General features: G+C 41.7%; 1 protein-coding gene across 1 annotated transcript in view; it reads right to left on the bottom strand.

Moving 5' to 3' along the window:
- The window catches only part of LOC308522142 (nuclear autoantigen Sp-100-like), a 63,449-nt gene extending 42,912 nt beyond the window's left edge, over positions 1–20,537 (bottom strand). Inside the window, exons 1-3 of the mRNA XM_081095356.1 lie at positions 20,435–20,537; positions 1,809–1,971; positions 1,186–1,354 (exon numbers count right to left, since the gene is read on the bottom strand). Coding sequence (XP_080951482.1) covers positions 1,186–1,354; positions 1,809–1,971; positions 20,435–20,466 — 364 coding nt within the window. The 5' untranslated portion in view covers positions 20,467–20,537. The remainder of the gene's footprint in view (positions 1–1,185; positions 1,355–1,808; positions 1,972–20,434) is intronic.
- Positions 20,538–26,257: the final 5,720 nt, after the last annotated feature.

Genomic DNA, 26,257 nt, shown 5'->3' with positions numbered 1-26,257 from the left:
GAGCCAAATCAAATTTGTCCTTGTTTTGAAGACATACTAGTCCTTTTCACACTCATGTCTGATCCCATAGCATCCACCCTCTTAGAACATATGACCATTTTTCTTTTAATGTCTCTATCTCTTATCTGGAGAACTCCATTGAGCTTCCAGTGGAATACAAAGTTCGCTTAAGCAAGTAAATTATCTATCTATCTATCTATCTATCTATCTATCTATCTATCTATCTATCTATTATCTATCTATCTATCTATCTATCTATCTATCTATCTATCTATCATCTACAGTAGAAGATTCTCTTAACTGGGTACCATTATAAAGTATAAATTATGTCTTCTTAGAAAAATCATACCTTTTTGAGAATCATACCTATTGTGTTATATAGCATCAAAAGTAGTCCCTGGGAGAGCAATAGGTTTTGTGATTTTATGACTAATGTGTGTTTCACCCCTTGTGAAGAAAGTTAATAAAACCATTTCTTGATCTTTAAGAGCAAATTTGACTTTGAGTTAAATTTCTTGCTTATTACTCTGGACACCTGATGAAGGTGGCCTCTCGTCTGTGTCACTAGGCCAACACTGAGCTTATGGTAAAAAATGACCTGTGACTGTAGGTAGATAAATTGTATGTATACTAGGAAGGACTATATGTGAACTATAAGCCATGTATGATCTTTCTTCAATGTAGTGACTCTTATAACTCAGCTCTTCTTTGTGGGGTCCCTGAAAGTTACAACTACAGAATTGTTACATGAGACGTTGACTCCCATGAGCTTGGGATGGCCAAATCACAGTGGATCGCACAACTAAGCTGTCACTAGTGGTGGGTGGTAGTCACCTCGGTGGACTGCTGTGTGGACAGCTGCAAGGGGTTCCACAGAAGAGCAGCAGCTGATGCTGCTCTGTTGGGATGCTGAGTTTCTTGTCATTTGTCTTTCTAAGTAGGTCTCATGCCACCGTAGCTCTGGTTGTCCTGTGACCCTAAATGCCTAGTTAAGCAGACCTGCAGGTGGGTGTTTATAGTGTAGCCATTTTATCAAAAACTTTGAGAGGCTCATGATATGTTTGTTTTCTTAACTGCTATATCCCTACTGCCCAGCACTGTGAGTGGTACATAGTAGGAGCTAAATATATACTTGTCAAAAAAAGTTATTCCTGTACAGCAAGAGGTAGATAATAAACTAATTACCATTTTCAAATCCTTTATAAATGTTATTTAAGGCAGGGTATTCCTGTTTGTTGTCCTCACTGAATAATGCTTCCAGGAGTGATAGGTCAAATGTCTTCTCCAGCTCTTCGAGCACATTGTACACCACTCTCTGTACAGGGACCAGGTTTCTACAAGATTCTTGACAATCCTAAAAACAATACATGGGGAAAATATAAATATGGACTTCCAAGTTACAGAAGAGCCCTAGAAAGTGATTTTTGTTGTTGCTAATCCTCACCAGAGGATATTTTTTTTCCATTGCTTTTCAGAGAGAGTGGAAGGGAGGGAGGGAGTGGGAGAGGGAGAAAGAAAAAAATCATTGATGAGAGAGAGATACATCAACTGGTTGCCGCCCGCAGGAGTCCTGACTGGGGCTGGGAACCTGCAACCCAGGTATGGGCCCTTGACCAGGAATCAAACCTGAGAGCCTACAGAGCTCAGGGAAACGCTCTAACCATTGAACCAGTCAGGCCATAGCTAGAAATCGATTTTGTTGTAAATGTGTTACAATTTCCCGCATAGGTATTTTTTCATGTAAAATTTAGAATTGTTATATATTTGTATGACTACTAAGTGATTGTAACATAAGAAACCTCACTTACTTCATACATTTTATTGGTGATGAGTTCACGGTCACGAAGAATCTGAAGGAAAGGGAATTCTTTATGTATTGCTCTTGAAATCTCCACCTTATTTCTTTTGAAGTGCTTGAATATAATATCGTAGATAAAACTGTCGTCTATGCCCTGGTCTTCTGTGGACATCCTAGGGAGAAGGGATACCATGTGAAAATGGTTATCAAGATTCTGAGATGCTTGTGGAGGCAGTTAAGAGAAATATCACCCTGCGTTATAAAACTAGTTCATAACTAAAAAGTCGTGGTTTGATAATGATATAGAATAAATTTAGCATTTCACAAGAATATCACCATTTCTTCTGGGACTTCTGCTTTGTGTTGTTATAAATCTACCTCTGCTTTGTTATATACGGTGAATTTTTTTATGCATCTAAACTTCAGAAATTGCTGTTGTTTCCAGTGAAATTAATTGTAAACCTGAGTCTGCAATTCTGGTTCTTAGTTGATCATTTTATTACTATAACAATGTTTTAACCAACATCTTGTATTTCTAAATGTTATGAAGACTCATAACATATTTTTGTCAAACCAGAAAAGTACCCAGTAGGCATATACACATCAGGTAATAATAATGTCACATTATTGTTCCAAATTCCTGCAAGAAAATGTTTCTGGTTAAGGATGGGAGATGAAGAGAAGCATTTGTCTTCTCTTTTATTGAAAACCCTATTAAAATGATAATGAAGGAATGTAGGTGGAGGATACTCCTAGTGGCCAGGAAAGCAACAGCATGCCCTGTGGAATCCTAAAGGCATGAAAATTGGAATGGGAGACCTGGTGCTTAATACCAACATGTTATTTGAAAAATGAAGAGCAGAACAACTCCACAACCCACAAGTTGACCCCTGGATCCAGGCAGCTTCTCAGAGGCAAACATTGCTGTCCTTTTACCACGGTATGTTAATGTTGCCTGTTACTGGATTTGTACATGGAATAATACATTGTGTATGCTTATGTGTCTAACTGCTTTTATTTATTATCTATGTTTTTGGGTAATTAGAAGTTTGTTCCTTTTTATTGTAGAGAATACTCCATTGGATGTTTTTACCACAATCTGCTTATTTATTTTCCTATTGATGAACTTTTGGATTGATTCCAGTTTGGGACTAGTGTAAATAAAGCTGCTCTGCTTTTCATTCCTCTTGGAGAAACAGCTAAAATTAGAATTGTTAGGTCATTGTGTAGCAAGATGTTTAACCATTACAGTATCTACCAAACTGTTTTTCAAAGTCTATAAGATATACCCTTTCCAATTTTAGTTATTCTAATGTGTGATGTGCTATCTCAAATAGCTTTAATTTGTATTTCTTTAATGACTAATTATAATGATCACATTTTCATATGCTTATTGGAGATTCATGTATCTTTATGTATTATGTATCTTCATGTAAAGTGCCTGTTCAAGTCTTTGTCCTATTTAGATTATTGTGCTGCCTTTTACTCCTTATTGATGTGTAGGAGTTTGTAATATATGGCAGAAATAAGTAGTTTTTTTTCTTTTAGTTTTTTTTTTGTTTTAAGAGGTTATATGCCTGAAGTCTTAGGGCAAATATGCTGTTAGCAATTAAACTGCACAACCCCTACCTCCGACCTCCACCCCCACCCACCACCACACACACATACAGACAAAGTTAATTATGTTCACTCCATGGGCCTAGTGAGCTCTCAAGCTGCCTTCTCCCATCAATTTTATTTGCAAATGCCAACTCTGGTTCCAGCTTATATCCTTTCTAAAGACTTAATTCTTCCCCCACCACCAATTTCAAGAGCACTTCCTCTGTTCCTTTCCTATGGCACTATACCCTTCCACTCCTTTTCACAAATCCTAATTTTTCCCACTAGTCTCAAGTTAATGGGAAGTCTATTTGGTTCATCTGGGCCTACAGAACAAAATGCAGGGCTTGGCATGTGGCAGGCCCATAAATAATCCTATATAATAAAGAGGTAATATGCAAATTAACCCTCACACCCTCACAAGATGGCTGCCTATGGTCAGGCTGGCAAGGGGGGCGGCGTTAGTGAGGGATGACCAAATGACTGAACAGCAGGCTGCGTGGGGCGACCAAGCCGGCGGGGGGCCGTGAGAGGTGACCAGGCTGGCAGGGGAAGGCAGTTGGGGGTGACCAGGCCATCAGGGTGGGCAGTTAGGGGTGACCAGGCCAGTAGGGGGGGCAGTTAGGGGCTATCAGGCTGGTACACAGACGCAGTGAGGGGCAATCAGGCCAGCCGGGGGGGAGGGCAGTTAGGGGTGACCAGGCAGGCAGGCAGGTGAGTGATTAGGAGCCAGTGGTCCAGGATTGTGAGAGGGATGTCTGACTGCCAGTTTAGGCCCGATCACCGGGATCAGGCCTAAACTGGCACTCAGACATCCCCCAAGGGGTCCTGGATTGGAGAGGGTGCAGGCTTGGCTGAGGGGACCCATCCCTGTTTGCAAATTTTGTGCACTGGGCCTCTAGCTGATGGAATAAAGCACCAAGGATATTTGTCCCTAGAGGCTCAGCTGACAAAATATGGGAGGAATTTCCTGTTAAAACCTTCATAACTGCACACAGGCAAAACTGTACAATTTGGTATGAAGAGGGGTTATGAGGAGGGGTGAAGAAGGGAAAACAGGTACAAAAGTGCCTATGATCTGTGCGTTGTTAGGTAACAATAACCTGAGGAGTTATCCATCCCCATCTCTTGGGCTAGGAAGTAGAGCAATGAACTGACAAAGGGCTGGGGCCAGAAATTAAGTAGGAGGGGAAGCCCTATCACATGCCTTTCCCCACCCCCTCCCGCACCCCCGCCCAACTTTTGCTGAAAGGAGTTAGCTCTGTCAGCTTCATTGGGGGGCCTCTAGGGAGCAGTGCAGAGATGAGTCAGGGGTGTACTTGAAAGTCCTAAAGTCTTATGGCTGCACTCTGGCGGCTATTACCAAAGGATGGAAAAATATGTGGGGTGGGAGGGGGCGCTAGTGGCCAAAGCTTAAGGATGCAAAGCAGATGGCGTTCAGGTCCCCTCGGATCCTGGGAGCCCATGCGCCCAAGGCCCAGAAGAAGGGCAGAGTCCTGGGCTCCAAATCCGGATCTGAAAAGATCTGCGAACCCACCCCCAGGCTCCCTTCCCTCACTGGGTTTACACCAACTTGCCCAGGGCCGGCCATTTCCTCAGATCGAAGTGCGAGGGGATCCCTGCCCTCGCACCGCACCCACCATGTTCCCGGAGGCACCATGTTTGATTTATGTATAGGAAATATTTTCTGCCAGTTTGCCCTTCATTTTCATAACTATGTGTTTTGATGAGGAGAAATCTTTTTGATGAAGCCAAATCTATTTTTTGTGTGGTTAATAACTTTAGTGTAATAAGAAATCTTTGTCTACCCTAAGTTAATGAAAATATTCAAAAAGCCATTTGCATATAAGCATGGGTATGTTTCTGGATTTTTCTCTTCTGTGCTACTGATATATTTGTCTATCCTTTTGCCAATAGCATATTGACTTAACTACTACAGGTTATGGAAGGTCTTGATGTTAATTAGGGAAAGATTATTTTGGTTTTCTAAGTCTTTTGGCTTTCCACATATCTTTTATTTATTTTTCATTCCTTTTTTTTAAAAAATCTAACAAATGTTTATTGAGGGCACTGTCCTTTTGAAAAATATTGTTTTGGGTGTACATCATAGTGATTAGGCAATCATATACTTCACAAAGCATTCCCCCAGATAGTTCCAGTACCCATCTAGCACAATATCTTTTAAAATAAATTTGTCAAATTTTATAAGAAAAACTTTTTGGATTTTTATAGCCTTTTGCATTTTGAAACCATAGAGAAATTTGATGAGAACTGAAATTTTAACAATATTAAACTCCAACCTACTCCTATGCTTCCAATCCTGTAACCTAGCTCGATTTTTGCCATGTCCTTACTACTCCTTAATATATTGTCAATTATTTATATATTTTATTTAGTTTAATTGTCATATTCATTGTCTGTCTTCTTTCAAAAATATATATGTTATAAACATAGGGATTGTGTCTGTTTTGTCCTTTGATTTTTTTAGGGGGGTACTTGATACACATAAGTTGATAATCAATATTTATGCCCATAAGTACAAAAATTTTTGTTGAAGCAAAATATAACCATAACAACATAATACTGATCCACCACACCTGAAAACAGTTTGATGGTTCATTCAGCTAAATGGTTGAGTAAATTATGGTAAATTCATATTGCTGGATACATAATTACTTACTTCTAGTATTTGAATGGAAAGTCATAGTTTTATTGATGAATGAAAACATAAATTTCATATTAATATGTTATGATTCCATTTTTATACAAATCAAAGTAATAAAAGTCTTTTATTTGTGTGTGAAGTGTGGAGCAAATGTTGGGAAAGCAATGCAATGTTACACCCAGGCTGTTAACATTGGCTTAGTTCAGAGTGTCAGGATTTCACCCCAGACCCTTCAGTTCCTTGTTTTATCATTTTTGGTAACATCAGACGAAATAGAAAAAAATAGGGCCAAAGTAAGACTTTTAGAATAAGTATATTTAATACCCATATAGCTTATGAGATAATATTCTTTCTGTAAAACAACTGGCTGGGAAATTTAGAAATTTAAAAGTTGATTTTCTAATTAAAAAATAAAGGTAGGAAAAAAGAATAAAATTTTTAGGAATAAATTTAACAAATGGAACACAAATCTTTATTGTTGTTGTTAATCCTTGTCCAAGTATAGTTTTCCATTCATTTTTAGAGAGAGTGAAAGGGAGGGGGAGAGACAGAGAAACATTAATGTGAGAGAAACACATGGAATGGTTGCCTTCCACACGTGCCCCAAACAGGGCAGGGCATGCACCCCAACCAGGGCTGAGGATTTGAGCCTGCAACCAAGGTATGTGACCTTACTCGGAATTGAACCCAGGACCAGTTGGTCCGTGGGCTGACGCTCTATCCACTGAGCCAAACTAGCTAGGGCTGGAACACAAATATTATATGCTGATAACGTCAAAACATTGCTAAGAAAAAAATTAAAGATCTAAATAAATGGAAACACTCCATGTTCATGGATTGGAAGACTCAACATATTTAAGATGGTGATTTCCTCTAATTGATTTATAGGTTCAATGCAGTTATCAAAATCCTAGCAGGCCTTATTGCAGAAATTATAAAGCTGATTCCAAATTTTATGTGGAAATGTGAATAGCCAAAACAATTTTGAGGAACCAAGTTGGAGGAATTATACTTTCTGATTTCAACCATTATTATAAAGCTACAGTAATAATACTGGCAGAAAAAAAATATGGATCACTGGTACAGAATTGAGAGTGAAGAAATACACTATGTTATTAGTCAATGGACTTTCAATAAAAAATGCCAAGACAATTCAATGAGGAAAAGGTAGTCTTTCAACAAATGGTGATAGGATATTTGAATATCTACATGCAAAAATATTAATTTATACCTTTACCTCAGAGCATATACCACAATCAACTCAAAATAGATTGTAGACCTAAATGTGAGAGCAGGGCCAGTATAGCGCATGTTTCTATGTGGTCACACAGGGCACTGTGTTTGCTCTAATGCTCTGCTTTTACAGTTTTGAAATTCTTTTTTTTTTTAAAATATATTTTATTGATTTTTTACAGAGAGGAAGGGAGAGAGATGGAGTTAGAAACATTGACGAGAGAGAAACCAAATCGGCTGCCTCCTGCACATCTCCTACTGGGGATGTGCCCGCAACCCAGGTACATGCCCTTGACCGGAATCGAACCCGGGACCCTTCAGTCCGCAGGCCGACGCTCTACCCACCGAGCCAAACCGGTTTCGGCTGAAATTCTTAATGATTTGTTGCCTGTGTTTTTGGTGTCAAATCCAAGAAATTATTGCCAAGAACAATGTCAAAAAGTTTCACAGATTCAGGCTAAACTAGAGAACATTATGCTAAGTGACACAAATCAGTCACAGAAGGATTAATACTGCATGATTCCACTTACATGAGGTATCCAAAACAAAGATAACAGAATAGCAGTGTCCAGGCGTGGGAGAGAGGGAGATGGGAAATTGTTTTCCAGTGGGTATAAAGATTCAGTTATGAAAGATGAATATGTCCTAGAGATCTACTATAAAACGGTACCTATAGTTAATAAGCATTAAAACGTTTTTGGACATGATGAACATATTTAGTACCTTGCTTGTGGTGATGGTATCATAAATGTATGGATATGTCCAAATTCATGAAGATGTATACATTAATGTCATAATTTTTGTATTTAAATAGCGCAATAAATCTTTCGAAAACATGTAATTACTTATACGGGGAAACTAGCAAGAGGCAAGCCAATTTGGGTTTCTGAATTGTGAAAGGATTCAGGAATCAGAAGCACCATTACTTCAGAAGACAGGTGGGGAGGTGAAAAGCAAAACTGGCTTATTGAAGCTCACCAGTCATCTAGAGGCATCCATTCATTACCATAGCCCTAATCAGGTGTTCATGTCTCATTTCTAAATGCGGCTGGACACCCAGTGGATGCTGGAGGGATCGCTGAGAACAAACAAATAATGAGGCAGGAGCTGGGGAAAAATGAACTCTTAAAAGAACCTTGGAAGAAACGGATGAATTAAAAACATTATCATCCTCAGGAATAGAGAGAAAAGATTAGATTTATTAAAAAAGAGGATGGTATAACCCTGGCCAGCATGGCTCAGTTGGTTGAGCATCGTCCCATGCACCAAGAGATCACTGATTTGATTCCCAGTAAGGGTGCATGTCTGGATTGCAGGCTCAGTCTCCAGTAGCGGGTGCGCAGGAGGCAGCCTATTGATGGTTCTCTCTCATCAATGTTTCTCTCTCCCTCTCCCTTCCTTTCTCTCTCTAACATCAACACACACACACACACACACACACACACACACACACACACGATTGTATAAAAAAGGAGAAACATAAAAAAGAGCTGTTAGAAATTAAAAATATGGCAAAAGAAAAAATTATCAAAGATTGCCAATCAAACACAAAAACAGAAAGTTTGTAGAGGATTAACCTATGAGACCTACTATCTAACTACCAGGAATTCCAAAAAGATGGAAGAGAGAGGCAGAAGGGAAGAAATTATTGAAGAAATATTCAAAGTAAAATCATGTGAATTGAAATAAATCAGTTTCCATTTGAAAGAGTTCTAAAGTATCCAAAACAATGATTAAAACCAACACCAGAGCAAATTATCATGAAATCAAGTGATTAAAGAACCAGAAAGTCTCAGAGTCAAAGTAAGTGACATACAAAGAAAGAATCAGAATCAGAATGGCAGCAGAGCTCTCATTAGCAATACTAATGGTAGTAAAATACTAATGATAGCATTGCTAATAGTAAACTGCAAGACAATGGACTGAATTCATTTCTGGAATAGGCCTTTTTCATTACCAAATTTTCACACAAGGGTGAGGACAAAAATAATCATTTAAAAAAATCCACGAATGATCTTAAAATATATGCATACCTTCTATGATATTATTCAGGAGGCTATGGATAATGTGCAACTCAAAATGAGGGAGTAAAACAAGAAAGGGGAATACATAAAACCCCCAAAACAGGATGCAACCTGAGAGAGATCAAGCTTCAGAAGGTCAGCCCTGATGGCTTGAAGCAATCAGAAGTAATTAGAGCAGGAGAATAAAGGGTTCCTGGAGAGCTTCTCTAAGAAAAGAAACAGAGCTGATCAATTATCTAATGTGTCTCACCCTATTGAGAAGAGTTTTATAGTTCTGTAGAGTGTTTGGGAAGAATTGGTAATGAGGATACACAAAATCCAAGTGTGTGTGTGTGTGTGTGTGTGTGTGTGTGTGTGTGTTTATACATTCTTATGAAAGACACAGGAGGATAACATTGGCAAATTGGAGTACATACAATTTTTTAAATATAATTTTTGAGTAAGGTGGAAAAGTAAAACTAAAGATTAACCATATATATATCCATATATCTATATATCTATATATTGACATATCGATATATCTATATATCTATATATCTATACATCTATATGTCTATATATTTCTCCATATAAAAGACTAAGTTACTGATTGTCCATCCATTTGACCATCCGACCGACTGGCCAGTACATATGATGCGCACTGGCAATTTAAAAATAAATGTTGGCTTGCGCATACGTGATATTTGTCCCCATCTGACACTGGCCTCCCATTTCAATTAATTCTACGACAGTTTGCCATGATGCCATCATTTGCGATGACTATTAATAAATCACAAGGACAAACTCTAGACAGAGTAGGAATATTCCCATCTGAACCCGTTTTTGGACATGGTCAGTTATATGTTGCTTTCTCTCGAGTTAGAAGAACATGTGACTTTGAAGTTAAAGATGTTAAAGTTCATCAGAAGGGAAATTAGTCAAGCACTCTGAAAGTGTGTTTACTCTTAATATGGTATACAAGGAGATATTAGAATAAATTTAATCAATTTATCAGTCTTTGTTTTTATCAATGTTGTTTTTATATCATGTTTTTATTTTTATATCATGTCTGTTGTTTTATCATGTTGTTATTTTTTTTCCAAATTCATATTTCATTTTTTAAATAAATCTTTATTGTTCAGATTATTACAGATGTTGCTCTTTTCCCCCCATAGCTCCCCTCCACCTGGTTCCCACCCCACCCCATGCCTTTACCCCCCTCAACTGTCCTCATCCATAGGTGTAAGATTTTTGTCCAATCTCTTCCTGCACCCCCTTCACAACCCCTTCCCCCTGAGAATTGTCAGTCCACTCCCTTTCTATGTCCCTGCTTCTATTATATTCACCAATTTATTCTGTTCATCAGATTTTTTTATTTACTTAATTTTTAGATTCACTTGTTGATAGACATGTATTCGTTGTTCCTTTGTTGTTCATAATTTTTATCTTTACCTTTTTCTTCTTCCTCTTCTTAAAGAATACCCTTCAGCATTTCATATAATCCTGGTTTGGTAATGATGAACTCTTTTAGCTTTTTCTTGTCTGTGAAGCTCTTTATCTGACCTTCAATTCTACATGATAGCTTTGCTGGGTAGAGTAACCTTGGTTGTAGGTTCTTGGTATTCATCACTTTGAATATTTCTTGCCACTCCCTTCTGGCCTGCAAAGTTTCTGTTGAGAAATCAGCTGACAGTCGTATGGGTACTCCCTTGTAGGTAAGTGACTGTCTTTCTCTTGCTGCTTTTAAGATTCTCTCTTTGTCTTTCGCCCTTGGGGTTTTAATTATGATGTGTCTTGGTGTGGTCCTTTTTGGATTCCTCTTATTTGGGGTTCTCTTCATTTCCTGGACTTGTAAGTCTATTTCTTTAATCAGGTAGGGGAAGTTTTCTGTCATTATTTCTTTTAATAGGCTTTCAATATCTTGCTCTCTCTCTTCTTCTGGCACCCCCATAATTCGGATGTTGGTACGTTTGAAGTTGTCCCAGAGGCTCCTTACACTATCTTCATATTTTTGGATTCTTTTTTATTTTTGCTTTTCCAGATGGGTGTGTTTTGCTTTTTTGTATTTCAAATCTTTGACTTGGTTCTTGGGATCATCTAGTCTTCTGTTGGATCTCTGTATATTATTCTTTATTTTAGTCAGTGTATGCTTGATTTCTGACTAGTCCTTTTCCATTTTTTGGCATTCTCTTTAAGATCCTTGAAGGTCTCACTAAGTTCCTCGGAGGTTTGTAGAAGATTCTTGAGTAACCTTATCACTGTGGTTTTGAACTCCAAATCCAGTAATCTGCTTTCCTCCATTTCTTTCATTTGTGACATGTTTCTTTGTCTCTGCATCTTGGCCACTTCCCTCTGCTCTTGGCACCTCCGCACCTCCTACCCAGCCTCAATGCACTTTTTTCTTTCCTTCTAGTTGTAGAACTTCCACTCAGCCAGCTTTCCCATGGTTCTGGATGATCGCCGTTTTGTCTTTTAGTTGTAGTTTTAATGTGGTTGTGGGGTGGGGCGGCACATACAGGTATATACCTATGCTGCCATCTTGGTTGTCCTCATGTTGTTATTATTGATTTATTAATCAATTTATATATTATTTTCGTATACATTTTACTAATTTTCTATCATCTCTGACACTTCTATTATAGAGAAAAGGTGAATAGTGATATTAAAATATTTCTTCTAATTAATTTCCTTTCAATGTGCACTAATCTGTGCATGGGACTACTAGTAATACAATAACTATGTCTGGTGACAGTTGCATACTGAAAATATTAGTGGGAACATTTTGTAAAGTATATGATTATCTAACCACTTTATGGTACAACTGAAATTAATACACAGTAATATTGAATATAAATTGTAATTTAAAAATTTAAAAAAGTTGCAATTAAAAAAACCAATGAACAAAATTCTGTGGTTTAGTTAACACTGATGTACTCATGTTGGCTTTCCAGTTTTGAAAATTATACCCAATAGTGTAAAAGGATAATATCACAGGAAATGAAACTAGGTGTGCAGTATACAGAAAGTTCTGTGGTAACTTCACATCTTTAATGTAAATATAAAATTATTCCAAAACAATCATTTATTTAAAAAAAATGTTTGCAAGTGAGAATAGCAGAAAAAGTAGAAAACAGGATGAGAAACACCTCACACACTGAAAATATCATATGCAACTACAAAACTTCTTTAATCTGTCCAAGTTTCGATATTAAAAAAGAAAATCCACAGCAAACATTATCCATAATGGTATAATGAGTAAAGCTTTCCCTTTGGGATTGGGCTTAAGGTACAGATGATTACTATTATTACTTGTATTCACCATAATAATGGAAGTCCTGGCCAACACAAGCAAGAAAAAGAAATAATAAGTGTACTAGTAAGGATCAGATTTGTAGAAAGAAACTGTCATTATAAATATATTATGTAAATTAATATGTATATATTTCTCCAAAGGCATTAGAATTAAAAAGAGTTTGGCAAAAATTTAATTTACTTTTATATCTTAATAACAAACAGCTAGAAAGTTCATTTTAAATTATGTAGATTTAATAACCTAAATATATCAAGTATTTACAAATAAATCTAGCAGAAGGAAAAATATAAATTTTATCAGAAAATATTTTTAATTAATAGTATACATGTGCCATATTAATGAGGTAGAATACACAATATTATAAAGATGTCAATTCTCTTTTAATCAATCCATAGGATCATTACGATCCTAAAAAAAAAAAATTCGGAACAAGATTTCGACATGCTTATTTGGAGATGCAAAGGGTCATGACACTTTGAAGAAGAAAAGAAGATGGGTAGATGTACTCTACCAAGTGTCAAGAGTTCATATGGAGCTATGACAGTCAGTGAGGCATAAGGAGAGACTCTTGTGGGCCAATGGCAGAGAAGTGAGAATAGAAGACACTCTGCTCATGTGGCCCCTGGGTAAGAGCAGAGGGAAAAGGATGGTTAACCCAGATGAGGACAGTGCAAACTGGAGAAGAGGGGAGAGCTGGCTAAGTCAAGCATGACTGAATTGGGCTGTAAAACCATGGCAGGCACGTGGCAAAGAGAGTGTAGCAATGCAAGTGTGGTGATTGGGGAGTGGGGTACTGGGGTATGGGTGGAGGTTAAAAGGACATAGAGGGGGATAAATGGTGATGGAAAACAAACAAACAAATAATAAATAAATAGATAAATCTATATAGATAAAAAACCCAGTGGCCATAACACAATAATGAGCAAAGACTGGCACAGGTGGGTGGGGCCGCATGATTTCATGTGCTGGGCTTCTAGTAAATAAATAAATAAATAGAAAGTGAAGCAACACAGGCACCAAACTGCAGACAGGGTCAATCTGGAGGAATCACCCAGAGGGTGAGGAACACATCCCCAAAGCACTTAATATCACAGAAACAACTAAATAAAGCAACTGTGCACCAATGGGCTGATATAATAACATGTGGTTTAAAGTCAAGCTTAAATCAAGTTAAAAAATAAAATTAGTTCTGTGACCATTAAAAAATAATAATAAAGTAGAGTTTGCAGAGCTATTGAGGGAAATTAAGACACCCCCTCAAGAAAACACAACCAACTTAAAATAATATCCTATATAATACAAGGGTAATATGCAAATCGACTGAACGGCAGAATGACTGGTCGCTATGACATGCACTGATCACCAGAGGGCAGACACTCAATGCAGGAGCTGCCCCCTGTGGTCAGTCCACTCCCACAGGGGGAGTGCCTCTCAGCTACAAGCCAGGCTCATGGCTGGCGAATGTGGCAGCCTGAAGGACAACCGAGTCTTGAGGGGTCCGGACTACCAAAGGGCACAGTCTGGGCTGAGGAACCCCTCCTCCCCCTCTCTTCCCAGGTGCACAAATGTAATGCACCAGTCCTCTAGTTAGATATAACTATAAACCAAAAAAATGACTAAAAATTAAATAACTCCTATAGAAGAAAGGTTTGAGACAAAAGAAAGTAAAGAGAAAAAGAGAAGATTTATTAGGGACAGATAAAGCTGTGAAGGCTAAAGTTGCACCAATGGAAGAATAGTTTTGTCCCCAAATTAAATAAGAATACATTTTTGAAGATAGTAGAGAAGAAACTTTCACTGAAGTAAAGGTAGAGTTGACTCTGCCATCTTAAGAACACGAGAACTATGGTTGAAGATGGTGTGCATGGAATTCACCAGTAACTTTTAGCATCACTTCCATTTATTCATAATAACTAGAGTATATTTATCTTATAAAATCAATATTATAATAAGTCTTTAAATTTCAAGCTTTACAAGTAGAAGTCACCATAAACAAAATTAAAGAAAAGGAAAGTAAATTTATAACTTTCAGAATATTTAACAAACCCTCCTTTATTACCAAAGAAAAGACAACCACTTCAACTAATAGCACTGGCAATAAATAAGCCAGCAACTCACCTAAGAGGCAATTTAAATGACCAATAGACACAAAACACGTCCACCTCCCATGTAATCAGAAAATGCGGGGAGAAACCAAGATGGTGGCATAGGTAAACACCGGAGTTTGCTGCCTCGAACAACCACTTCAAAAATACAACTAAAAGATGGAACAGACATCATCCAGAACCACAGGAAGGCTGGCTGAGTGGAAGTTCTACAACTAGGAGGAAAGAGTAAAACATACCGTGACTCAGAGGAGGCGCAGTGCTGAAGTAAAACACTAAGGTGCTGAGTGCATGCAGAGCGGGTTGGTGGCTGAGGACGTGGTTGTTGTTTTCAATAGGGAGGGAGTCTCAGACTCTGAGTCTCTAGGGACCCAGACTCATATGGGAGAAGCGGGACTGTCTGGCATCGCTCAGAACCCTAGGGCAGCTTTCTCTCCGTGGGGCTTGCAGCAGTTACTGGGACACTGAGAAGCAGAGCCTCTGAGGGCAAGACTGAGAGCAGCCATAATTGCTAACCCTGCCCTGTTGATCCCGTGGGACCCTCCCCGCCCAAGCCCTGCAGGGAGATTTTTGCTGGATAGCCTCAGGCAAAGGCTAGATTAGCACCTCCAAAGAGATCCAGGAGCCAGGAAGCCCAGAGGTCAGAGTGGGACCATCCAGTTTGCAGCTCTGTGGAACCATAAAAGACACACTCAGGGGGAAGACTCAGTGAGCACCAAAGCCCCATTGAAGCAAGTCTAGCCCCAGAGGGGTGTCTCCAGCACAGAAGTTCTCCCACTGCAGACACAGCTGATTCTCACAGCCAATTGGCCTGGAGGTCAATTCCTCACAGTGATAACTACAACAATCAAGGCTTAATTACAACAAGACTGTGCACAAAGCCCACAAGGGGGTGCACCAAGAGTGTCTACCTCAGGTAATTGGGACACTTAGCACAGAAAGGAACTCTACCAACACAGCGAAGCATAGAAAATGCCGAGACAAAGAAACAGGACACAAACGACAGAATTGGAGGAAAGCAAACTGCTGAATATAGAGTTCAAAACCACACTTTTAAGGTCTTTAAAGAACTGTCTAGAAGCCACCGATAAACTTAAAAAGGTCCTCGAAAAGACTGGTGAGACCGCCAATAAATGTAGTGAGATCTTCAAGAAGACTGGTGAGACCGCTGATCAATGTAGTGAGATCCTCAAGAAATCTAATGAGACCCTCGATGTTGTGATAACGGACCAACTAGAAATTAAGCATACACTGACTGAAATAAAGAACATTATACAGACTCCCAACAACAGACCAGAGGATCGCAAGAATCAAGTCAAAGATTTGAAATACAAAGAAACAAAAAACACCCAACCAGAAAAGCAAAATGAAAAAAGAATCCAAAAATACGAAGATAGTGTAAGGAGCCTCTGGGACAGCTTCAAGTGTACCAACATCCGAATTATAGGGGTGCCAGAAGAAGAGAGAGAGCAAGATATTGAGAACCTATTTGAAGAAATAATGACAGAAAACTTCCCCTACCTGGCCAAAGAAATAGACTTACAAGTCCAGGAAGCGCAGAGAACCCCAAACAAAAGGAATCCAAAGGGGACCACACCAAGACACATCATAATTAAAATGCCAAGAGCAAAAGACAAAGAGAGAATCTTAAAAGCAGCAAGAGAAAGACAGTCACTTACCTACAAGGGAGTACCCATACGACTGTCAGCTGATTTCTCAACAGAAACTTTGCAGGCCAGAAGGGAGTGGCAAGAAATATTCGAAGTGATGAATACCAAGAACCTACAATCAAGACAACTTTATCCAGCAAAACTATCATTCAGAAGTGAAGGCCAGATAAAGAGCTTCACAGATAAGAAAAACCTAAAGGAGTTCATCACCACCAAACCAGTATTATATGAAATGCTGAAAGGTTTTCTTTAAGAAGAGGAAGAAGAAGAAAAAGGTAAAGATACAAATTATGAACAACAAATAATGCATCTATTAACAAGTGAATCTAAAAATCAAGGGAATAAATAATCTGATGAACAGTATGAACTGGCGATTATAATAGAATCAGGGACATAGAAAGGGAATGGACTATTCTTGCGGGGGGAAGGGGTGTGGGGTGAGGGAAGAGATTGTACAATAATCGTGCACCTATGGATGAAGACAGTGGGTGGGGAGTGAGGGTGGAGGGTGCGGTGGGAACTGGGTGGAGGGGAGTTATGGTGGGAAAAAAGAGTAACTAATGTAATAATCTGAACAATAAAGATTTAATTTAAAAAAAGAAAATTTAAATTAACTAAATGAATCTGTGAAAATGGGTGTTGGGAGATGATTCATCTCATTCGCTATTGCTAGCAGAATATATTGGTTCAGTTCCTTAGAAAGGCAGCTTGGCAGAATATGTAAATGAGTAAGTATTAGTATTCATTGCCTCAACAATTTGATTTTTTGTTTACTGACACAAGACAAATTAATATATCTATAATAATAAAAGGGTAATATGCTAATTAGATGAGACATCATTCCCGATATCATTCCAGATGTCCTTCTGGACAAAGCCAGGGCCGGAGGGAAGCCTGGGTCCCAGGTTTCAGAGGGAAGCCAGTGCCAGCAGCCAGGGGAAGGAAGGCCTACTCTTGCACGAATTTTGTGCATCGGGCCTCTAGTGTATATACATGCAAAAAAGAGAAATACATAATTGTTGTTATCACAACTTGTTGAAATCACCTAAGTATCTGTCAATGGAAGAGGATGGTTTAAAAATTATGGCATATTACTGTGGAAAACAGTATGGAGTTTCCTCAAAAAATTAAAAATGGGACTCCCATTTGACCCAGTAATCCCACTTCTTAGGAATATATCTCGAGAAATAAGAAACACCAATCAGAAAGGACATATGCACCCCTTTGTTCTTAGCAGCACAATTTGCAATAGCTAAGATTTGGAAACAGCCTAAGTGCCCATCAGTAGATATGTGGATTAAAAAACTGCGGTACATCTATACAATGGAATACTATGCTTCTGTAAAAAAGAAAGAATTCTTATCATTCACAATAGCATGGATGGACATGGAGAGCATTATGCTAAGCAAAATAAGACAGTTGGAGAAAGATAAATATCACATGATTTCACTCATATGTGGAAATAACGAACAACATAAATCTATGAACAAAATCAGATCCAGAGACAGAGAAGCATTGAATAGACTGTCAAACTTCAGAGGGAAGGCAGGGGAGGGAAGTGGGGCATAAGAGATCAACTAAAGGACTTGTATGTATGCATATGAGCATAACCAATGGACACAGACACTAGGGGGTTGAGGACATGTGTGGGTGGGGTTGGGGGTGGCTAGGGAGAGGTCAATGGGGGAAAAATGAGACATATGTAATACTATATGTAATACTTTAAACAATAAAGAATTTAAAAAAATAATAAAACTTCTTTAAAAAAAAATTAGGGCATATAGATTCCATGGAGTAGTATGCAGCTTTTAAAAAGAATGGAGGAGATCTGTATGTTCATTAATGTGAAAAAAATTCAGTATTTTCACTATTAAAATAATTAACAATGCAAAATAGCATATCCTATCTAATAAAAGAGAAACATGGTAATTGGCATATGACCGCTACCCTTCCCATTGGCTAATCAGTGAGATATGCAAATTAACTGCCAGCCAAGATGGCGGCCGGCAGCCAGGCAGCTTGAAACTAACATGAGGCTTGCTTGCTTCACTGACGGAGGACTCCAACATTCCCCGCCTGCCACTGCAGGCCTCTGAGCTATAAGCAACTATGTAACAAACATAGAAGCTAAACAAAAACCCAGAAACCTGCATTCAGTGAGCCCGGGATCACAGAGCTGGAGTTGATACAGAGTTTCGATTGTAGAACCGAAACAAACCAGATACCTGCTTTCAGGAGCGGAGGCCTAAGAGCTGTAGCCTCAGAGCTAAAGCTGGCCCAGAATAAAAAAAGAAAAAGAAAAAAGGAGCAGTTGGGAGCTTCAGTCCCAGCCTGAAAACAGCCCTCAGCCCCTCACCCAGACTGGCCAAGCACCCCAGTGGGGACTCCCACCCTGAAGGGTGTGCGACCAGCTGCAAACAGCCATCATCCCCTCACCCAGGCTGGCCAGGCACCCCAGTGGGGACCCCCACCCTGATCCAGGACACCCTTCAGGGCAAACCAGCCAGCCCCCACCCATGCACCAGGCCTCTATTCTATATAGTAAAAGAGTAATATGCCTCCCAGCACCGGGATCAGTGGAGCCGCGAGGCCTCCTGGCACCGGGATCAGCGTGACAGGGGGCAGCGCCCCAACCCCCTGATCACCCTGCCGCTCTGTGTGTGACAGGGTGCGGTGCCCCAACCCCCCCCCCCCCGCCACGGGCCCTGCTCTGTGACAGGGTAGAGCCATAACCTCCCCTTCTGCCCTTCCCTGGGTGTGACAGTGGTAGTGCCCCAACTCTCCTATCGGCCCTACTCTGTGAGTGACAGGGGGTGGAGCCACAACCTCCCCATGGACCCTGCCTTGAGTGTGACGGAGTGGGGGAGGTGCCCCAACCCCCCAATTGGCCCTACCCTGAGCGTGACTGAGGGTGGCATCGCAACCTCCCAATCCGCCCTGCTCTGTGCATGATAGGGGGTGGCGCCCCAACTCCCCAATCAGCCCTGCTCTGAGCCCGACCAGGGGCTGCACCTAGGGATTGGGCCTGCCTTCTGCCACCCGGAGCAGGCCTAAGCCAGCAGGTCGTTATCTCCCGAGGGGTCCCAGACTGCGAGAGGGCACAGGCCAGGCTGAGGGATTCCCCCCTTCCCCCCGAGTGCACAAATTTTTGTGCACCGGGCCTCTAGTCCAATATTATCCTCTTTGTTAAAAAACAAAACACAAATTATGTATTTAGGACAATCAGTTATATGTGTGAACGCAGAGAAAGAGACGTGGAAGGCTGTGCCCACAACACTCAACAGGGCCAGGACTGATGGCTTCAGGCAGGTGGCAAGGGAAGGGGACTTTCCCCTCTGCACACTTGCATGTCATTTGAAATTTTATGAGCAAGAATGTAAAATGTAATTCTTTTCTATTAAAAAAGGTTAAACATATTAAGTAATTACTAGAGAAAAGGATAGGATTTCTGGCCTTTGCCTTGTCAGAGGTATAACCCATTACAGAGCAGAACTCAAAGTGCAGATGAAAATACTCAGCCTGAACTAGGCTTTCATGTCTTGGCCTTTTCTTTTTCTCTTACTCCCTTAGATCAAGATCCCTGGAGGGAGAGTCCAGAGCCCCAGCCAGAGATGGGACTAGGCCTGGCATTGACCTGTCCCTAGCTCAGGTATGAGACCAAGGCACCCAGAATTTTATATTTTCTAAAGTACCCTCTTTGAATAAACCTAGGTGAAGGCAGAGGGGCCCCGAGGGAAAATAGAGGGTTCAGAGATCATGAGAAAATAACAAATTGCGTCAGAAAGGACAGCCGAGTCCAGGTGGCCCACAGCTGAGGAGTAGCTGTAAGACAAGAGTCCTGTGGGTTGTGGCAGCTGCACTCACACCAGCAGCTGTCCCTCTGCAGTTTAAAGATCCGATTCCCTCACTGGTATTCCTGTATTTCATTACATTGCACATGAGTGTTCTTGTAAAGCAGGATGAGGTCAAGGTTTACACGAGAGTCGAATGACACACACTAAAGCAGCAGCACAACCTGAGAGAAAGTTAAAGGGAGGCAGAGACTGACCTGGTGCTGAGGTCGGTGCCCTCACTGGCCATCGTCTTGCCCTGGGCCCTTTCTGGGCCTGGGGCCCTCCTGTGTCCCCAGCCTGCGTCTAGTGTGGCTGCCCAGCCCCGAGCAGGAAGTGTGTACAATCACCCGAGGAGAGCTCCTCCCAAATGGGGAAATTAGAAGTGAAACTAACTTTCTGAGCGTTTTCAGACATATCTCCCTCCTTCTGCAGCCCCGCAGTCGTTCTCAGCCATCAGGACATGTGGCAGCAGGAATGGAGGACAAAAAGAGACAGTCAGGACCAGGAGGCAAGGGGAGGACGACCCAAGGGGAGGGGCAGGGCCAGCCCCCAGGAGTCTTCTTGTTTGAGCAACGACTCCAAAAACAGGAAAATAGCCTAGCTATGGGGCCTGGAAACCTGGAGAGCAGGAGAGGCAGCGACTGAAAAGGGACAGGGGGCAGAGAATACACCCAGGGGACATGCTTCCTTAGCTTCACCAGGAGCAGTTTCCATTCAGAGGATAGTTGTGGGCTGAGTCTCCAGCCTGGGAGACCCTGTGGGGACAGGGTTGTCTCTGAGAGGAGGCAGAGTCCCAGACCTGAGAATTCAGGGGCAGGAGGAAGCGGAGGCAACAGCATCAGCAGCTTCTGGTGCAGAGAATGAAGACCTGGCACCTCTGCGGATGCAGAAATAGAGAGGAGGGGCACCTGGGACCCAAGTGGGAGCACTCAGGCCCCACACCAATGTCCCCTTCTGGGAGGTGGCCCATCAGTCAGCAGGACTCCTGGCCTCCCTGCCCTCCCTTCTTCCTGTGGAGTCTCTGAGGCTGGAGTTCTGTGAAGGTGAGTCTGCTCCTTGGTGGGTCTCCATGGGCTCATCCTGCTGGAGGGGCCAGGGCTCTGTGCTCCTCTGAGCTCCAGTGCTCAGGGACAGCGGTCTGGATGTGGGGAATGTGTGTGGTTGATTGGAGCAGCCTTGGGCCTTGTGGATAAGCCCAGTTCTGGGGTTCAGATTGAGGAATTATTTTTCACACACATCCAAACCATGTCCCCAGCTTTTATGAGGAAGAAAGCTGGTATTTTGCTCCCCATCTGTCTCACATTTTTGTCTGTCAGTTGGTTTGGAATTCAGGTGGAAAGGTATGCATTTTTTTGGGCAGGAGTAGGGCGGGGAAATAAACACCCTGAAAGGAGTCAAGCACCTGGGTGTATGTCTTGCTCCTTGAGTTCTTGTCCATTTGTGCCCTAGATGGGTAAAGAGGGGGAATCATACCCCCGGCAATTGCATGGTTGTGTAGACTTGGTGGCACTCAATGGCAATATTTCAGTTTTTAGGGACTGGGGTGTGGTAGAACTTAGTAGAACCTTTGTGACTGGGTTCAGTGAGGGTACAGCTGTGGACTTCTGAGTCTTCCTACAAAGCTGGTAAGAATCCAGATGGGTTGTTGGAGGGGAAATGTGATTATCTCTATAGAGAAGGCAGTGAATCCTTAGAAAAGGGGTCTGGAAGAGACATCTGGGCAGAGGAAGAAGAGGTTAAGGAGTGAGGTTAAGGCGTGCAGAAGAGGAAGAGACTATAGGGGAACACAGTAATCCTACCTGGGCCACATTCGGAAAGTCTAGGGCTATGCATGAGAAACACCCCTCTGCAGGTCAAAGAGGAAGAAGGCTGGCTCAGGGCCACATGGCCTGTCCCAACCCGTAGTCACCACCATAACAACAGCCCTTCATTTGGAGCCCTGGGCTCCACCTCAGGGGAAGTTAGTGACCTGTATCCAGAACGGAACAAGGATAGATTTTCGTGGTACCCTGGTTACTGCTGGATAGCACCACACTCCCTGAAACCCCCTGAAACCACATAATGCCTCTCTCTCATGACCACCCAGCCTCAGACACATGGGGTGGACATAAACAAAGGAAGGAGCCTGTTACTGCCATCACATTTCTCATTTTAGCATCTAAGAGTCCCCATTACCATCAACTGGGTAGCCCTTTCCTCCCAGACTTGACTCCAACCATGCCTGCACTTCTCTCTATTGGTCGTGCATGGTATTACTGCTTCCTTAGAACGGCATCTGGTTGCCTGTTTAGAGAAACCAAAACTAACAATCCCTTATCTCTCAAGATTGTTAGACCACTGGTGGTCCACGAGGTCTGAAAGGGTCACCATGATTAGTAATGGATGAAGGGGGACATGTTATCCCTGTTCTCTCAAGATTGTGTCTATCTAAACCCTCTAAATTAGCAATAGGAGCACCATTATTTTTATCTAAATAAAGGAGAAATGACTTATGGATTTGATTCTGAGATAATTTTGATATTATTTGGCAGTTCATGAGCACAAAAACCAGCTTATGACATGGACAGAGAAGTCTAGGTTTAAAATTGGGGGGGTCCTGAAACTGTGGCCCCTCCCACCCCCTGAGAACCCTTCTGTTTCCCAGAGAGGTTCATTCTGTCCTGAATCCCCACAGTGACCTTGCCTTTTTCACCTTCCTGGAGACAGAACTGCTCAAACCTGCTCCTCCTTGGCTTGAGACTGGCATTCCTAGGGTGCACACAAGAGAATCATTCTGACATCCCTGCCAGGCATGTTGATTTTACTAGGTGGTGAGCTATGTAGAGCAATTAAAACTATTAAACAAGTTAAAAAATGAATGACATAGAGTGACTGATTAAGAGAAAATGTGAGATTTTAAGGAAGTTGTGGGGTATCATATCTGCCATGCCCCAACCCCTGTCCCCTGGGGGATTGTCTTCACCTTCCTCCACCATTATGGTTCTCTGCCTCCTCGAGGATCGGAACCTTAGTGTCTTAACCTCACCCAACTCTTATTGACTCAGATGCCCAACTGCGTGACTGAAAAAACAGGCTGACCTTTTACGGGGTTCACCACACTTAATCCCGGGAATCCTGGTGGAATCTTGCTGCCATCACTGGGACCAGGCATTTCCACATCAGACTTGCCTCATAAGAAAAATGCAAGGCTGTACGTGTCAGTCCTGCCCTCAGGAAGGGGGAGGAATGTTTCTTGGGAGTTACCTCGACCTGGGGTTTCCCTGTGAGACCCAGAGTGTTAGCTGGGCTGGGCACCACAAGAAGCTGGGATGTACCAGTGAAGGAGGCCATTGAATGAACAGTGAAGCCCCACTCTTAACATTTCTGCAAGTTCCGCCTTCATCCATTACTAATCATGGTGACCCTTTCAGACTTCACGGATCACCAGTGGTCTGCGGACCACCGGTTGGCGATCGCTGCTCCAAAGGTTTCCTTAAACCAGCGGTTGCCAACCTTTCGGACCTCACGGACCTCCAGTGGTCCACGGACCACCGGATGGTGAATGTCCTGAACCTTAGGATAGCCAAGTGATGCATATGTAGCCAGAAAAGTCGTACACTTAGCTCATTCTAGTTATCTCCACTCAGCACACAGAAGGTGCCCATTGGGCAGCAGCCTTTGCTTCTTTTGGCTTGTAAGTGGGTGCTTCTGTTGAGTGGAGGATCCACGGATGGGACCTCAGAGTTGCTGAACAGAACAGAAGCAGTGGAGGTGGCCCCTGCAGCTTCGTGAAGACTCAGTGGTTGTGGGACAGGAGTTGGATGTCATAAGGAGGCGCCACCAGGGGAGAAGGATCAGTTAAACTGTCCCTGCACAGAGGGACTCAGAGGGATACACTCAGAGAAGGATGCACAAAGGACTTCTGCCTAAATTAGATTTCAGAATAGCTATTCTTATTGATTTCAATAAATTTGTTCCTGGCCACTTAAAAAGTCCTTTTTACTTATTTATTTTATTTTTTAAGACTTTAAATAAAAATATATATTTTTATTGATTTCAGAGAGGAAAGGAGAGGGAGATAGAGATGGAAACATCGATGATGAGAGAGAATTATTTATTGGCTGCCTACTGCACTCACCCTGCCCCCTCCACTAGGGAATGAGCCCCCAACCCAGGCATGTGTCCTGACTGGGAATAGCTAGTTGGGCTGGTTTGTTTATATAGTTTCTCTTTTTGGTTAAACTTCTCATTTGGTTTATTTATTTATTTTTTTAGTTGTCTGTCTATGACAGTGAGCTCGGCATGTCAGCATTTTGAAAAACCCTAACTTAACTCTGGTGCCGTGTCACATAGAGAAATTTTTTGATGTTTGCAACCATAGAAAAACAAAGACTTATATTTTTGATATTTATTTTATATATTTAAATGCCGTTTAACAACAAAAAAAAAATCAACCAAAAAATGAGTTCACATGTCACCTCTGACATGCGTGTCATAGGTTCGCCATAACTGGTCTATGGGTTCTTATAGTTCACTGAACTTCTTTAAGAGGATTATTCCAAATTCTTTGTCAGACAACTTATATATCCCCCCATTTCTTTAAGGGTAGTTATTAGAGTTTATTTTTTTTGTTTTTTTTTTTTTTTGGAGTAGTTCGATGTTTACCCGAATATTCATGATCCTTGATTCCCTTTGTTTGGTATCAGTGCACATAAGTAAGCAATCTCCTCTCATAGACTTTATAGGTTCACTTAACCAGAAAAATGCCTTTGTCAGTCAACTCAGGTTGGAATACAGTACAGGAGAGCTGATAGCATCAATGAGAAGATGGATATGTCATCAGGGTCTCAGTTGGGAAGGCCAGTGCCTGTGCTCTGAGGTTGGTGGTTGGATGATGGCTGAGCTCTGTGGTTTGGTGAACTTGCAGGCTGGGCTCCCTGATCAGGCACAACTGCTGTCTGTACTCTGGGGATTGATGGGTCCACTTGCTGAGCTCTGCAGTCATCTCTTGTTGAGTAAGGTTTCAGCCTGTGTTTTGTGTTATGTTGGTGCCAAAGTTTGGATTCTGTAATTTGTCAGGGTTACAGGCTGGGCTCTGCAATAGCTCCTGGTTGGGTAGAGTTTCAAGCTGTGTCCCCTAGTCTGATGGTGTCTCTGGCTGGACTTAATGCTCAGTTGGTGCTACTATAAGGGCCTCACACTCATACTGGGCCTTCGATTGTGATCTGAGATCTGGTGATGCCATTGGTCGTTCCCTGAAGTTGGCTGTGCTACAGGGTGGGCTTCCCAATAAGTTAACTTTCTGGCTGTTCTCTGATGTTGGACATAGTTATTGGCCACATTTTCTGATTGAGAGGGGCCTCCAGTGGCATACTGCATTGCATTCCACGTTGGGCAGAGTCACCTCCAGGCTCCCTCATTGGGTGGAGCTACAGGCTATGCTTCATGATTGTGTGGGCTCACTGGCTAGGCTGCCTGAATGGGTGAGGGCATAGGCTGTATTAGTCAGTTGGATAGGGCCATTGGTGGGGCTCTGCTGCTAGATGGAGTGATAGATCTGGTTCCGTGGATCACCTGAACCATAGGCTTGTCACCCTGGCTATCTGGGTTCTCTGGATGAGCTTTCTAAAGGACCAGGACTGGCTGGCCAGCATGGATCAGTGGTTGTGTGTGGGAGTGAACCTGGAAAAACTATGTTAGAATATAAAATAGGGATGGCAGATGCCTCTTTCAACCATCTGATCATCTATTTATAATCTCTTTTGATGACATATTGTTGCCCATTACACAAATTACTCATCTTGCTGTGACAGTTAGCACACGTTGCCAGACCTGCAGCTCTGTTGGAGTAAACTATCTCTTCAGCCAGCAGGCTCATCTAGTATATTCTTAGTTTGGTCAGTGACTTATTGTGAGAATTTTCTTGGGAGGAGGAGGGATAAGGGAAGCAGGACACTGCTTTAGTTCAGGCAAAATGGCGGGGGGGGGGGGAGTGGTAGGGCAGTGGTCTGTCTACCAACAGGGACAGGGGTCTCTTTTGCAGGACAGTGGGTTTAGAA

This window comes from Myotis nattereri (genome assembly GCF_964212035.1).
Source record: "Myotis nattereri genome assembly, chromosome: 7".
Lineage (NCBI taxonomy): Eukaryota > Metazoa > Chordata > Mammalia > Chiroptera > Vespertilionidae > Myotis > Myotis nattereri.
Note: the sequence above shows the minus strand (reverse complement) of the source record. Positions and strands in the feature narration are given on the sequence as shown.